The 15093-nt window shown below is 36.6% G+C and overlaps 1 protein-coding gene across 6 annotated transcripts in view; it reads right to left on the reverse strand.

Moving 5' to 3' along the window:
• The window catches only part of KDM4C (lysine demethylase 4C), a 403798-nt gene that overhangs the window by 142838 nt on the left and 245867 nt on the right, over positions 1 to 15093 (reverse strand). For all 6 annotated transcript variants that reach the window (XM_089913225.1, XM_089913224.1, XM_022573685.3 and 3 more), the window contains one exon: positions 14675 to 14751. In XM_089913225.1, coding sequence (XP_089769351.1) covers positions 14675 to 14751 — 77 coding nt within the window. The remainder of the gene's footprint in view (positions 1 to 14674; positions 14752 to 15093) is intronic.

Consider the following 15093-nt stretch of genomic DNA (forward strand, 5'->3'; position numbering starts at 1 on the left):
TATGCAGAAGTAAAATGTAAGATAAGACCACAAACAGAAGGGAAGTTAATCAAAGTATACTGTTGTAAGGTTCTTACACTGTTCATGAAGTAGGATGATATTATTGGAAGGTGGATTTTGATAAAATAAAAATGAAAATTGTAATTTTCAGCAACCACCTATAACAAAGTCCTCAAGAAATTCCCAAATATTAAGTTCGAAGGAATATAAGCTCACAATAAAAACTCAAAAAACATCCAAGAAAATATGGTTACATAAGCAGAAAAAAAAAAGACAATAGAATTAGATGCACATTGAGCTCAGATAGAAGATGTAAAATAAGCATTTTAACATGTTTAAAAATTAAATATGGGTATTAGGAATGTAAGTGAGAGACTATAAATAAATAACAAATCAGATTTTTAAAAACAATATAAAAATTCTATAACCAAAACAAAATAACCTGAAATTAAAAACTTAGTGATATGTTAAAAGGCAGACTACTCTTGGTTGAAGAGAAAATTAGAAAACAGAAAGTTAGAGCTGGATAACCAAAAATTAATACCACAAACTATTCAAAAATGAATTCAATTGAATGTGTGTGTATGTATTTCTGATTCATAAAAATAAATTCCAATTGATTTACAGACCTAAACTCAAAAACAAAGCAGAACTACAGAAGTATTCAAAGAAATTTTAGGCAAATATATTGATGAATTTAGGATAAATATGACTTCTTAATATAACATTTAAAAAACAAAAGACATGTAGACAACATTAATAAAGTTTGACTACATCAAAATTTTTTAATTCTAAAGGATAAAATACTATATAAATTAATATAAAATAAGATTAAAAATTTACAATAAAAAACAAAGATTGTTATCCAAAAAATAATTTTTAAAAAGCCACACTTTTGGAAAATAGGCAGAAGATTCAAAGACTCTTCATTGCCAATAAATACATGAAAGATACATAATTTCAAGAATAAAGAAAATGAAATAATGAGTGTTAACCTCAGATTTTTAAATCAGAATATCTATAGTCTGGGGGTATGTGAGTTGTTATGATGGCTGTGGAGAGGAATTCAGCATTCTCAATCAAAATTTTAAATGTACATAAATTACAACAAGCAATTCACCTTCTTAGAATCTATCTTAGCTAAACATTTACATCTATGCAGAAGTAGGAATATACAATGACTATCATTTCATTTCTGTTCATAATAGAGAAAACAGTTACCTCTGGGAGGAACTGGAATTGTCAGTTACTTATTTTATTTGTAATGTCTGAATTTTTAAATTAGATTCAGGTTTGAAATTTAAAATAGTGATGAAAAAGATATGGTAAATCCAAAAATTACTGAATTACTAAGAATTACACAATGAACTATTAAGTGAAAACACTAAGGCATGTTTAAATAATCTGTAACACCATTTGGGTCTCCCAAGAACAGCAAAATATAGCATTAGTTTATGCACAGAAAAGATCTGAAAGGCTGATTAACTAAACAGTATGAGTAGTTTTCTGTAAAGAAAAATGAGATTTGAGAATCTGAGAATGTTGGGAATGGGAGACCTTCCTAACAATACTTATTACTCTTATATTAAAAAAAGAAAACTCACAGACACACAAAGAAATTAAACCTTCTTCCATCTGTACCATTTTTCTAGGTTCCACATATATGCGTTAATATACGATATTTGTTTTTCTCTTTCTGACTTACTTCACTCTGTATGACAGTCTCTGTATGACACAAAGAGAAAAACAAATATCGTATATTAACGCATATATGTGGAACCTAGAAAAATGGTACAGATGAACCGGTTTGCAGGGCAGAAACAGAGACACAGATGTAGAGAACAAACGTATGGACACCAAGGGGGGAAAGTGGCGTTGGGGGGGGGATGAATTGGGAGATTGGGATTGACATATATACACTAATATGTATAAAATGGATGACTAATTAGAACCTGCTGTATTAAAAAATAAAATAAAATTCAAAAAACCCTTCTTCCATCAAATATGTGTAATTTAAAATTAATGTAATCATGGAGGTTTATCTTTTTTTCCTAAATTGTTTTTTACTTAAATGAAAATTTTAAATGGGCATCTGTGATTTCTACTAGAGTCTTTCAGCGTATGGAAACTTCTTTCCAACCTAACCTGAGGAGATACCAAAATTGTTCAGCCTTGCAGAACAAAACAAATAAATAAAATTCCACAGTGAACACTCATTGCCAGGCTTTTTTTATCTTATGTTTATGAGCATGCCTCTTCTAGAAACAATAACACCCAGTGTAAAATGACTCACTATTATACAGATTTAGATATATTGCTAGTCAACTAATGTTTCCTAAAACAAAACAAAAAAATGCTGAAACGCCTGTTACAAAATGATTACTCTATGAGCAGCTGTTATTCCTGGCTCCCAAGGACAGCATCTAAAGAGCCATTCTATTGTGTAACCCACCCCCAGGGCAGCTAAAAGCTGAATGAAAAAGTATAAATTGAGATATTCTGGACATTGTACCTTTCCTACTTAGGTCCCTTTCCCTCACCTAATACCATTCACAAAATCCCCTTTTAGTAATACCAAGTTACTTTTAAAATTTGGTTTCATTAAAAGTCTCCACTGAGATGAACAGCTAGTATACGAATTTACAACACAATGATTTCTTTACAGCTCAGTTATTAAACTGAAAAAGAGTGTTTATAATCAAAGTGCTGACACAACGTTAACAACAATGGTGAGAAAGGCATTGTTAGAATATGGCTATCATAGTTGTTTGTTATTTGTCCTAGAGGGAAATCATGTTCCAATGGCTCTTCTATAAAACATCAATTAAAGAAATGTCAATACCAACATTCTCAAGCTGCCTTGTAAGGAGCTCTCATTTTAGCTGACATATCCATAAATGACACTAAAGCCAATTTTCAGTGCTATAGAAAAATTACAAGATTGAAGTACCTCTCCACAGCCTTATTTATCTGACGTGTTCATTACAGAAACGCAAAACCATAAAATAGGGCTGTCTGAGCCGGGAAAACAAAGACTAATTAATCACATTAATGGAAAACTAGCTTACAAAGTGCTGATCAACAAAACACGGAAGAACAATTTCTGGAGATGGGGCTCAGTTATCAGGGTTGAAGAGAGGATGGAATCTCATGTTAGGATGGGGCTGACAAGAATTCTGAGTGATTAGGAAATTGAATGACAAATTTCCTACAGTAATCCTCTGAATGGAAATTTCATAGGGTCCAATAAATTTTATACCAGCAAGTGAGTTCCCTAATTTAGATGCTCACACCTAATTTGTGTTATAAGTGAAAATATATATTCATTCAACAGATATTGGTGAATCACCAATATTGTGTCCTAGGCACTGGGTAACAGCAATGAATGACAAAGATACACTCTGGCTAGGAGAGAAGACAAACTGAATCAGTAGATTATTTAAGGTAAAGGATGTTAAGCACTTGAGAGTGGGCCATGGAGTTCTCTAGGGAAAGGTGATGGCAGCAGATCCTGGCGTTTTCTAATAGGAAAGGATATCAGAAAGTAAGAGAAAGAATATCTGGTAAGGTTTCATAAGCCATGAAAAAAAGTCGATGGCCTGAAGCCACTGTAAGGTTTGAATGCACCAAGGACATATAACCTGATTTATATTTTAATCAGATCATCCCAATTGCTGTGTTGACAGACAACAAAGGTTCAAGGGTAGAAGGGTGAAGAGAAAGTTAGCAGGTTACTACCATATCCAGGAAACAGGTAATGAGCAGATTAGTCTGGACTATGTCAGCCGAGGTGACTAAGAAGTGGACAGGATACTAGATTCATTTTAAAAGTAGACAAGACAGGATCTACTGTCAGACAGATATGAGGTATGAGAAAAAGAAAGCATCAAATCTAACTAAAGTTCTTGGCCTCAGCAGCTGGAAGGCCTGGAGATACGGAAGCCTGCAGAATATCTAGAATTCAGTTCAGGACAGGGTGAATTTGAGCTATTGGACATGCTAGAGGAGATGCTATCATAAAGTTGGCCACAAGGGTAAGACTGAGCTGGACCAGGAATGCCCAAGCCATCAATGCCTAGATGCTGTTTACAACCATTAAAGCTATGAGATGGGATGAGGTTACCAAATGGGTTAATGTAGAAAAGAGGCCCACATTTTGAACTCTGGGGAGTGAGAGGAAAAGCAGGAGAGTGCAGGATCCTGGAAGCCAAGTGAGGACTGCTTCAAACAGGAGACAGTGATCAACAGAAGTTTCTAAGAAAAAGTGGGGCAAAGCCTATGACTGGAATAAATTTAAGAGAGAAGTGGGGGAGAAGGGTCGGAGAGAGTGAATAAAGATAAGCCTTTTCAGGAATTTTACTATATATATAGGGGCGTGGAGAAATAGAGTGGGAGCTAGTGGGAAGAAAGATAAAGAGAGGTTTTTTGGTTTACTTGAAGATGGAAAAAATAACAGTGTGTGGATGATAATGAGAATCATCTGGAGAAGGGATGTGGGCGAGAAAGGGATGAATTACTGTAACTATGATCCTGTGTATAAGAGAGCGGATGGCCTTAGGAGAAGAGATATTATAGATATGAAGCAGGTAGAAACGTTAAGATCTCTACTGGTGTCTTCCCATTTCTCCATGAATATGAAGACACTTCATGAGGTGAGGGTGAGGATGGAGAAGATGGGGAAGCTTGAGGAGAAAGAAGATATGAAACAGTCAATCAGGAGAGTAGTAGAGTGAATGAGTGATGGGAATGCAACATGAATTACCCACACCGTTGAGGACCAACCTCCAGTTACAAACTGAAAGCAAGAGCGATCTGCATATGGGGTGTCTCTCCACAGCCATACTCAGCTACAGAGGTGCAGGTACAGAGTAGATAGATAGTTGGATTTACCAGGGTTGAGTTATACCAAGGAAGAGTAACAAAGTCAGAGAGTGGCAAGGGAGCTATGTGCAAGGAAATATAGCAGCTTAAACAGAAGTAAGGACATGAGGGGAGGGAGAGACTGAAAAGTTGGGAGCATTACTGAATCATACGTCACAGTGAGGTGAAAGGATTGCTGGAGTCCCAGAACCAGAGGGTGTGGGCTAGACAGACAGAAGGTAGTCAGAGAAAGATGCCTGAAAATGAAAGATGGCACTGAAAATACAACATACCTAGTGGAATGCCGAATGGTTAAGAGTGAAAACTAATTACCCTTTCAAAAGGCTGTCTTTCTACTGTACACCCTTTAGTTCTCTGTTACTGCAACAACAAATTACCTCAAATACAGTGGCTTAAAACAACATAAGTATGTACAGTTCAGTAGATCAGAATTCCAAAATGGGTCTCACTGGGCTAAAATCAAGGTGTCAGCAGGTCACTCTCTTCTGGAGGCTCTCAGGGAGAATCTATTTCTTTGCCCTCTGCAGCTTTTAGGGGAGCCCACGTGCCTTGGTCCTAGGCCCTCCTCCTCCATCTTCAAAGCCAGCAACAGCAGGCCAAGCACTTCTCACATCACATTACTCTGATCTTTTCTGCCCCCCCTCTTCCTCATTTAAGGACCCTTCTGATTGCACTGAATGCACCCAGGTAAACAGAATAATATCCCTATTTGTAAAGCCAGCTGATCAGCAACCTTAATGCTATCTGCTACCATAATTCCCTTTTCATGCAACATAACATACAGGTTCCAGGGTTTAGGATGTAGACATGCCGGCGGGGGCGGGGGGGAGATGTTCTCACTACATTTTAACAATTTAAATACTATCATACAGCCATATGTATGAAAGGACGATAACAGAAGAGGAAATCATACTCTCTGTTTCAAATTACATCCCCCCAACCATTTATCTTTCTAACGTCATTCCTTACAGCAGTATAAAATTTACTTTGAGGTTTGCAGAGCACCTATCTGATAGCAAGCCAGGCATATGCTCGATAGCAAGGAGAAGCACCTCTATAATTTAAGACTGGTCAGAGGTAACCTACATGGAACTTCACGGCATTTACATAATAGTATTTCCAGGATCCTAAGCAAAGTACTTGAAACTGAACATACATCTTACTTTTTAAAACTGTACAACATTTGGCTTTCAAATAAAAACCCAGCTGGTTTATTCTTTCTTCCCAGCATGACCTTCGATAGCAAATAACAAAGTACATGACTTCTTCATCCTGCCACTGGACTAGTTTTTGCCGTTCATGAGAAACGCCTGCATTGCACTTTTTTTTTCCCCTCCACACTTCCCAGGGATCTCTTTCCTCATTGCTAAGGAGATGTGCCTTTTAGCCCAGTGACCTCCGGGCATGCACATCCTGGTGTGCAGTGCAGTATGCTATGCTCCCCATAATGTCAGTCATTATTCTTCCTGACTTTACTTGTGCTCTCTGGTTGAAGCACTTAAGATTAATGAGGCATTTGTTCTCAATCAAGAAGCTATTTATGAATATAGTTCCACTTACAAAAAGCTATGTAGATTTCTCTTTCTCTCTCTCCATTACCAAAGTGGGGTAGGGAGGGATTGTGTCTTTTGAGCAAAAGGGAGAAGAATGAACAGAAAAAAAAAAGATTTGTGACTTTTTTAGCCTGTAAGCAGTTCCCGAACAGAAAGGCCTCCACATCATAGCTATGCTGTCAGGATAATTGATATCCTCAAATGCGCTGTTCTGTTTGCTTAAAGTAAAATAATTATTACCACCCTGGCCTTTGTGAGCCAAGGTTTAAGTCTGCAGCTGTTCAGAAAAATCTGCTTCCTCAGGAGGGAAAAGGTAATTCTGAACTCAAATGCGTCACCTCAAATGGGAGAGTGTGGTCTGGCTAGCGGCTTCCAGGGACACCTCACTGGAGAGGAGAATTGGCACAAGCAACCACTTGGCTACACACAGCCATGGCATTCAACAAGAATACAGCCTTTCTTTTTCTACTAGTTTTACTGTGTCTGGGGATCAAAGTCAGCCTTTCAGACTGACAGCCTCTCACCACCTGGTCTTGACAGTATCCCATGGAATTAAAAAAAAAAACAAAAAAAACACAGCATAAAACACACCACAGGGAGCAGGCGTGCCACCAGGACCGCTCAAGGCTATAGCCAATCAGATCTAAACATCTATGGCTCCGATCTACAAAGCCAATTCAGAGCTCCTTGTTAAAGAAAACTGCCAACTTGGTTGTCAATTGGGAAACTAGATTCAGGGGATCATCCAGCTCTGGGAAAGGTCCTCCAGGCAGAAACTGAGTCAATATGAAAGAGTAAGGATACTGCTCTACTCAACCACCCAATAACTCTAATCATTCCATATTACACTATTAGTGCTGACTTTATTTTCAATGTAAACAAACAAAAATCATTCAGATACATTGCTCAGAATTAGGCCGGTTGTTCAGCCTTCTTTCCACTCTAAAAACAAGTAACTGAGAAGAGTAAAAAAAAAAGAGTGTGGGACTAAGAGTGAGAGGCCTGAGTACTGCCATGAATCTGGGCTCTCTTACCATATAGAGGGGTGATCCTGGACAAAGAAGTGACTCTCTCAAACCCCTGGCTCAGTATCTGTAAAATGAAATTTCTGAGATAGATGAAGAATCCTTTAGTCTTTGCCAGTACTAAATTTTATGGAAGCTAGAAAAATTCTATCCTTGCTACTTATATTGGTTTATATTTAAATCAGCAGTTATTCTGAATCTGTAGGTCAAACATTTTAAAATGAAACTATTACTTTTTTTAAAACACAAGACTTCCAAGAGCCAAATGACTGGCAATTCTAACATCTATTATCAGTACCACTATTTTTATTTGAGGAGTTGGAGAGGAGATATAATGGTTGTATTATGCGATAAGGGTAACATAATCCTCAGCCACATACATTTTCTTTAATTATCTCTACCCTAAGAGAATTCCCATGTCAGAGAGAAAGAAGAGAAAGCACTGCCTTCAGATTTAACAGAGTGCGGTTAGGGTTGCTTCGTATCAGTTACGCCCCTATCTATAGGACCAGCCTCAATGCAAAGTAGGAGTCAGACTCTACCTATTAGACCACCTTCCTCCATTATTAGCCAGAGTACATAGAGTTATAGGGATTGGGACCTCATCGTTCCCAAAGATGAGTTACCAACTTTCCAAGAAGTTGACCATTTTTACCTGAGCCTTAAGGGTACGGAGTTAAGACTAAGGTATATGGGCTTCCCTGGTGGCGCAGTGGTTAAGAATCTGCCTGCCAATGCAGGGGACATGGGTTCGAGCCCTGGTCCGGGAAGATCCCACATGCCGCAGAGCAACTGAGCCCGTTTGCCACAACTACTGAGCTTACGCTCTAGAGCCCGCGAGCCACAACTACTGAGGCCGTGAGCCACAACTACTGAGCCCGAGTGCCACAACTACTGAAGCCCGCACGCCTAGAGCCCGTGCTCCCCAACAAGAGAAGCCACCGCAATGAGAAGCCTGCACATCACAACGAAGAGAAGGCCCCATTCGCTTCAACTAGAGAAAGCCCATGCGTACAACTAAGACCCAATGCAGCCAAAGATAAATAAAAATAAAATAAATTAATTAAAAAAAAAATAAAGACTAAGGTATATTCCAAAGATTAAGGGTTCAGATAAATGTGTTCCAACAAATGACATAGATTCTTTAGCTCATAAGCTTTAGCAACACTGTGGGGTTGGGTTTTTTAAAGACCAGTACCTCAGGTACTTCCAGATTTTAACTTTGTGATTATGATTCATGCAGAGAAAACACTTCACTTTCTTTCAAAGGCCAAAGAATAGCTATGTGCAGCCTTGGAGGGCATGAATGGCAACCACTACTCAATCTATAGACGCCACTTATTTATAATCAAGCAATAAAAATAAATAAACAGCACCAAAATGTTTATTTTTAATCACTGCAATTGCTTATTCCACTCTTTGTAAGAGGAAAGAAGGTGCTAATTCCAAATGATTATCAAGGTATAGCCTGTGCTCATATCTGTTAGTCCATTTAAAAAAAAAAACAAAGAAGCAAAATAAAGACAGTGAATAGATAGGTGGCCAAGGTGAAAACCTATTTTATGTTTGGGTTTTGATTTCTTAAAACCATTTTGAAAAAACAAAACAAAACAGAATGCTATGTTTGTTATACATATATAGTACAACTTTATTATTCTACAGAGTATAATAAATGCTCTTCAATAGATAATAAATGTGTGCAATTACCTAGTTCATGTATTTCATTATACAGAATGAAAATTCTAACCTTTAAGGTGTTTTATTTTAATTTTCCATTTCAAAATCTACCTTTTCATAGCACGGCAATATCCACCCAACAATATAATATACAACTGTGTATTTTACTCTATTACTTTGCAACGAAAATATTTAAACAAATTCTCCTAAATTAAGAGCAAAGGGATATATTGAAATAAAAAGAAATCCCGAGGATGATGTGCATTGCCACAGATTCCTGAACATCAGGTAGATAAAGTTATAGTAAGGCCTTTAAAGTCACTTTTTAAAAAACAATGAAAGTTTCGTTGAACACATAAAATCTACACTGATCCAGCCAATAATTACCAATGTCACTTCCAATTCCTATACTTTTCTGTTACTCATCACCTCTGACCAGGTTAAGAAATACAGGAATAAATTTAGATTTCTTGAAGGTGCCCAATTCTTAAGGAAAACTAATTAAGGCAAAATGGAAATAAAAAACAACACAGAATCAAGGGATTTTAGGGTGAGAAGAGGCCTTAGATATACATCTCTAGTCGAAACTTCTCATTACGTTGCTTTTAAATCTTCCTGTAATTAAGATTTTAGATTATAGGTATGTGAGCTACTGTGTCTACCCCTCCCTTCCCCCCAAGAATTACATATGGTGATTAAAAAAGCTCCCTAGTAAGGCATAGCACAAATGATACTTTACTTGGACTTTTTCACACTGACAATGAAAACCTAGAGCACAGGCTTAATGCTACCCTGGACAGAAGACTGGCAACTCAAGATTTGTCAGAGTCATAAATCTGAGTATGACGTGACTTCCCATATGTTAAATTACCAATCTTCCCATGAAGTTTTCACTCCCATTTTGGCACTAAAACAAAACCTCACAGTGACCCCCACCGCAAAAGAAACATCCAGATTTCCTGCAAAGAAACAACCACCAAAAAGCTACATTATTCCTAAATTTTAAAAAGAGAAAATCTTATCCATATTCTTCTTTAACCTCTTAACCTGCTTATATTTTATTCTTTAGAATTCCATTTATAAATTCTTTAGGAGATAGTATAGAAAATCCTCCTGTGATTTATTAGCATATTACCTCTTAATACTCTACAGAGTATTCAGCACATAGATTATTATTTTTTACAATAAAAGTATTTAAGTTACCAGTTCATTTCCAGACATTTAACTAACAGTCTCCTTCATAATTAGAAGTGAAGCCCTAAAGTAGAGTTCAGGAATTTTACAGAAATACTCAGACTCAAAAACAATTTTTCAAAATAGGGATAAAAAAGAAAATGGTAGGGAAAAAAACCTGAAAGAAAGCAATACAAATTCTGTAATTTTACAGTGAGAATATTACATTATATTTTTAATTAGCAGTAACTTGTAGTCATTATAAAATGGAAATCCATAAACAGATTAGACACAAAACTCTAGTAATTTAGGTCAAAAGTGATTAGATTCAAATTAAGACTCAAAATAGCAAGAAACACATTCTAGAATCAGAGTAATGACATTCAACACCTAAAAACAGAACTTGGTAATGTTTGGAATGCACTCTAAAGCGCTACTATAATGAAGGAGTAAAAATGGCTCCAAAATGAATTACATAATCACAAAAGGGTTGGAAACAAACAGAGCTCAAAATAAAATACTCTAATAAACGCAAACATAGCTTTCATACAGATCTATTTATCTGAGCAGTACTGAAATGGGACAAACAGGCACAAAGCAATGATATTTAATTAGAACTATGAGATATACAACCTGAATGTCAGGAGAGACAGGTATGTGGGGAATTATTTCACTGTTTCATTTCATTTCATTTGAATGTGAGCAGGGAGCTAGGATTCTAGAATCCAAGTTAGGGTGTTATTCAAAATTTGTAACTAATCTCTCCCTCTAACACATGCAGGTAAAGCTGCAATACAGCTTGTTGTTTCTTATTTTAGATGACGTAAGTGGCTAAAGTAAAGAAATAATAGCAAAATGAAACACAGTGAGGACTAAACCAAAACTGGAAATGGTGAGAGCACTGAAGGTCACAGACCAAGGTCACAGATAAAGGCTCTGCAAGTTCAGAAATGATCCAACACTATACCAGGTGTTAGGGGTGTTATAGAGAAAAATGAGACAAAGTTCTGGCCTCCAGTTACTTAAAAACTAGCAGGGCAGTTTGGTCCGGAGCAACTTCCACGCTTTACAATTGGTAAATAAAAAGACAGCTGGTCTGTGAACATTGATTCCAGCCTTATGTACATTCTCACCCACCAAGCCCAAGTTGAAGCTGACAGAATCTTCTAATGTATGAACTTATTTACTTAGTTATGGTCTGGGACTGGATGAAATAATCACTGAGATGCCTTTGCTTCCAAAATTTAAATAATTGATACTTATCTCTATGATATAGTGTTCTTTTTTTCCCAGCTTTATTGAAATATAATTGACATATTGTATAAGTTTAAGTTCTACAATGTGATGATTTGCTATTTCTATATATTGAGAAATAATTACCACAATAAGGTTCATTAACACTTCCATCACCTCACATAATTATCTTTTGTGATTAAATCATTTACGATCTACTCTGCTCTCTGTGGTGAGAGCATTTAAGATCTACTCTGTTGGCAACTTTCAAGTATCTAATAAAGCATTGTTAACTACGGTCACCATGCTATATACTAGATCCTCATAACGTATTCATCTTGTAATTGAAGTTTGTACCCTTTGATCACCTTCACCCATTTCACCCACACCCCCCGCCCCTGCCAATCACCAATCTATGCTCTGTGAGTTCAGGTTTTTTTTAGATTCCAATAGAAGTAAGAGCATACAGTATTTGCCTTTCCCTGACTTATTTCACTAAGCATAACGCCCTCCAGGTTCATCCATGTTATCACAAATGGCAGGATTTCTTTCCTTTTTTATGGCTGAATAATATTCATTGTACGTGTATGTGTGTGTATCTACACACACACACACACACCCTTTTTTTTAATCCATTCACCCATCAACACTCTCTTTAAGAAGAATCTTTAAAAAATAGAACTACCACATACAATTCTCACACATACCTTATGAAAATGAATACAAGGTGTTTCAGGCTACCCTTTTCTTACCTCAAGATACTCAAAGCACTAATCATAAAAGGAAACAGAATTAACTGAAACAATCACATTTGTTGTATAAATACATATCCCGAGCAAAATATGCTCTTGGAGTGTTTTGTGTTCATGATGAATAAGCCTTACCTTCACAAACCATGTTTAAAAAGAAAATCCCAGGAAACAATTAGTAATTAGAGTTAGTGAAATAAAAGCCAGCAATGAAATAGCATTTGACCTCAGCTGCTTCGTTAGATTTCCATTAGCTTTTTTAGAGCTTCTATTTATCAATAAAAGGAGGTCTAGGACTCCTCTGGAACCTAAAACTAACAGTGTGAGACTGATTCCTAAGTAAGCAAGTTCTAAGCGTACTTTCAAAATGCAATCATTTCAGCCACAAAATCCAAAGAATCATACTTAAGTGCTTAGTAAAAAATTAATATTGCAACACTCAATGCCACACTAAATATGGGTGTTAAAGCCAAAATATCAATATTATCAGTTACTTCTCGGCAACGATTAAAATAAAATTCAATTATTTCTCAGGAGAAAAATTTAGAAACAGAGCTTCATGGACAAAGTTCACTCAAAACGAATAAACTGAAAAAACAATTGGCTCACTGAGAATTCAGATAATTTCCAATTAGAACTAAGAAATTATGTAGGTCTAAAAAAATCAATGCAAAGCTGTATTTAAGAGCTCCCATTTTTATTGCAAATTAAAAGAGATTTACATGGTATCAATATTAAAATACAAAAGGCACACTGTATTTTCTGAGGGTGCGGAGGGGTTAAGGTTAATAGAAAGATGCTTCAGATCGGTTGCAGAGTGATTAAGTATTTCCTTCTGTAGACATGCTAAAGGAAAATGACATAATTGATCAGAAGCTGCCTTAGAATCAGGGTGGCTGGCCTAGGCCTGGCCCTGGCTCTGCCATGCAAAGGACAGTAGTACCTTGGGTAACAGGACTGCTCGGTGTGTGAGCACAGGAGCCAAGCAGTAACTGTGGATGGAACAGAGAACTCTTCATGCCTTGGTGAACTGGATTAGAATATCTCTAAATTCTAAATCTATACTTCAGGGTGAATGAGGGGATATCATTAGTAAAACTGACTCTACAAGGCCTTACTTTGGCTCATATAATATGAATAGAACCAGCTTGATAAATAAGAGCTGAATATATTTATTATAGCAGGACTCCATGGCTGTTTTAAAGATGCTGTACGTTTATACAGTTTTTGTTAACATAATGAACACACCAAAGGAAATACCAAAATGTTATCTGGGCCCACTAATGAAAAGAATTCTTAAGTTGGAGATGTTACCTCTAATATGAAATCAGATTATTTGCACTATAAAGAGTGTCCATATTTTGCCCCATTTTCCCCTCACTACCCAGAGTGAATGCCAGCAATAAAATCATACAGAAAGACATTCTCACAGATGCCTTAAATTTATAGTCACCATATGTCTATTTCAACACTGAGAGCTAAACATACATAATCATGACATAAATTTTCCTCATGTAAAGCATTGTCCTTCCGGTTTGTAACTTTGGTTGCAAGGAAATTTAATTCATTATCATTAGAGGTCATTAAGGAATAAAGCAAATGCTACTATTATAATCAAAATCAAGCTGAGCATCTGCTCTGAGATCAAGAGTGAGGGATACAGTCTTGAGATCTGATCGGTCTTCACTTTCAAACATGTTCTGATACCTCTTGAAAGAGAATTTTTAAGAAAAGTTAAGGTAGCACATAATCAAATGGCAAAATGGGTGACATGGTGGATTAACAGAATGGAACGTAATGCTTGGATGTAAGCTAAAGTTTCAACAGGGTCTTCAGGAAACACAGTTTAGGTGAAGAGAAATCTGTGTTCTCCAAGTGGGGAACCATTTGTTGTTGAAGTTTCTATCTCAAGTTCACAGCAACGCCTAGCACAGAACACTCTAAAATTTTCTAAAGTATGAATGTACGAATGAATAAGCGGGGAAGACCTCACGCTAGTGGAATAGTTGTGAATTAGCACAGTTTCCTGAGAGGTCACTGAAGATTCCCACCTTCACTGTTACTTAGAAGACTTATTTTCAAGAATTGCAAAATAGAGCTGGGCAAGAACATGAAGCAATAGTTTGGACATGCTCTAATAAACCAGTAGTCTCCATAGGTTCCTGAGCAAACGGTGATGCCTAGAAGTGTATTTAACATTTCCACAATGGATATAGAGCTACCAGGTAGGATGATTTGGAAAGAGAAGACAAAGAAATACAGGTAACTGTGGAATGGCACACAAAAGCATTGTGTACTATCTTACCTGACCACTAGATTTAAATGGACCCACAGTGGATGGAGTGAGAAAAGGAGCTAAAAGATACTAAAATTAGCCACTTACTGCTGTCCATGCATTTCTTTTGCACCGGGCACATAGCCATCCAACACAGATCTCATGAGAAGGGATACCATAACAACCTGTAAAATAATAGTATGGATCCATTAATTAAAGTCTTTTGCATTTTGACAATATTACACATTTTAGCACTGAATAAATAAAATCGGAACAGCAGCCTACCATACCATTTTTGAGTCTCACTGCTTAGAACAAAACATTAGCAAGGCTGGCTCAAAGATACTTTTGGTTCCCATGCCTCATAGCTAATAGGATTATCACTGCCAGAAAAAAATGAGAGTGTGCATCTTAATAGTTACCAGTGCTCACAACAGTTATTATAGAGAATACTGATGATAATACTTAATGTGTGATTAGAAAATTTCTAAATTGTCAATTCTAGTCCTTTACTCATGCAAAACATA

Source organism: Delphinapterus leucas, chromosome 6 (genome assembly GCF_059928025.1).
Source record: "Delphinapterus leucas isolate spDelLeu-1000000601 "Yukka" chromosome 6, BTC_Dleu_Yukka2, whole genome shotgun sequence".
NCBI lineage: Eukaryota > Metazoa > Chordata > Mammalia > Artiodactyla > Monodontidae > Delphinapterus > Delphinapterus leucas.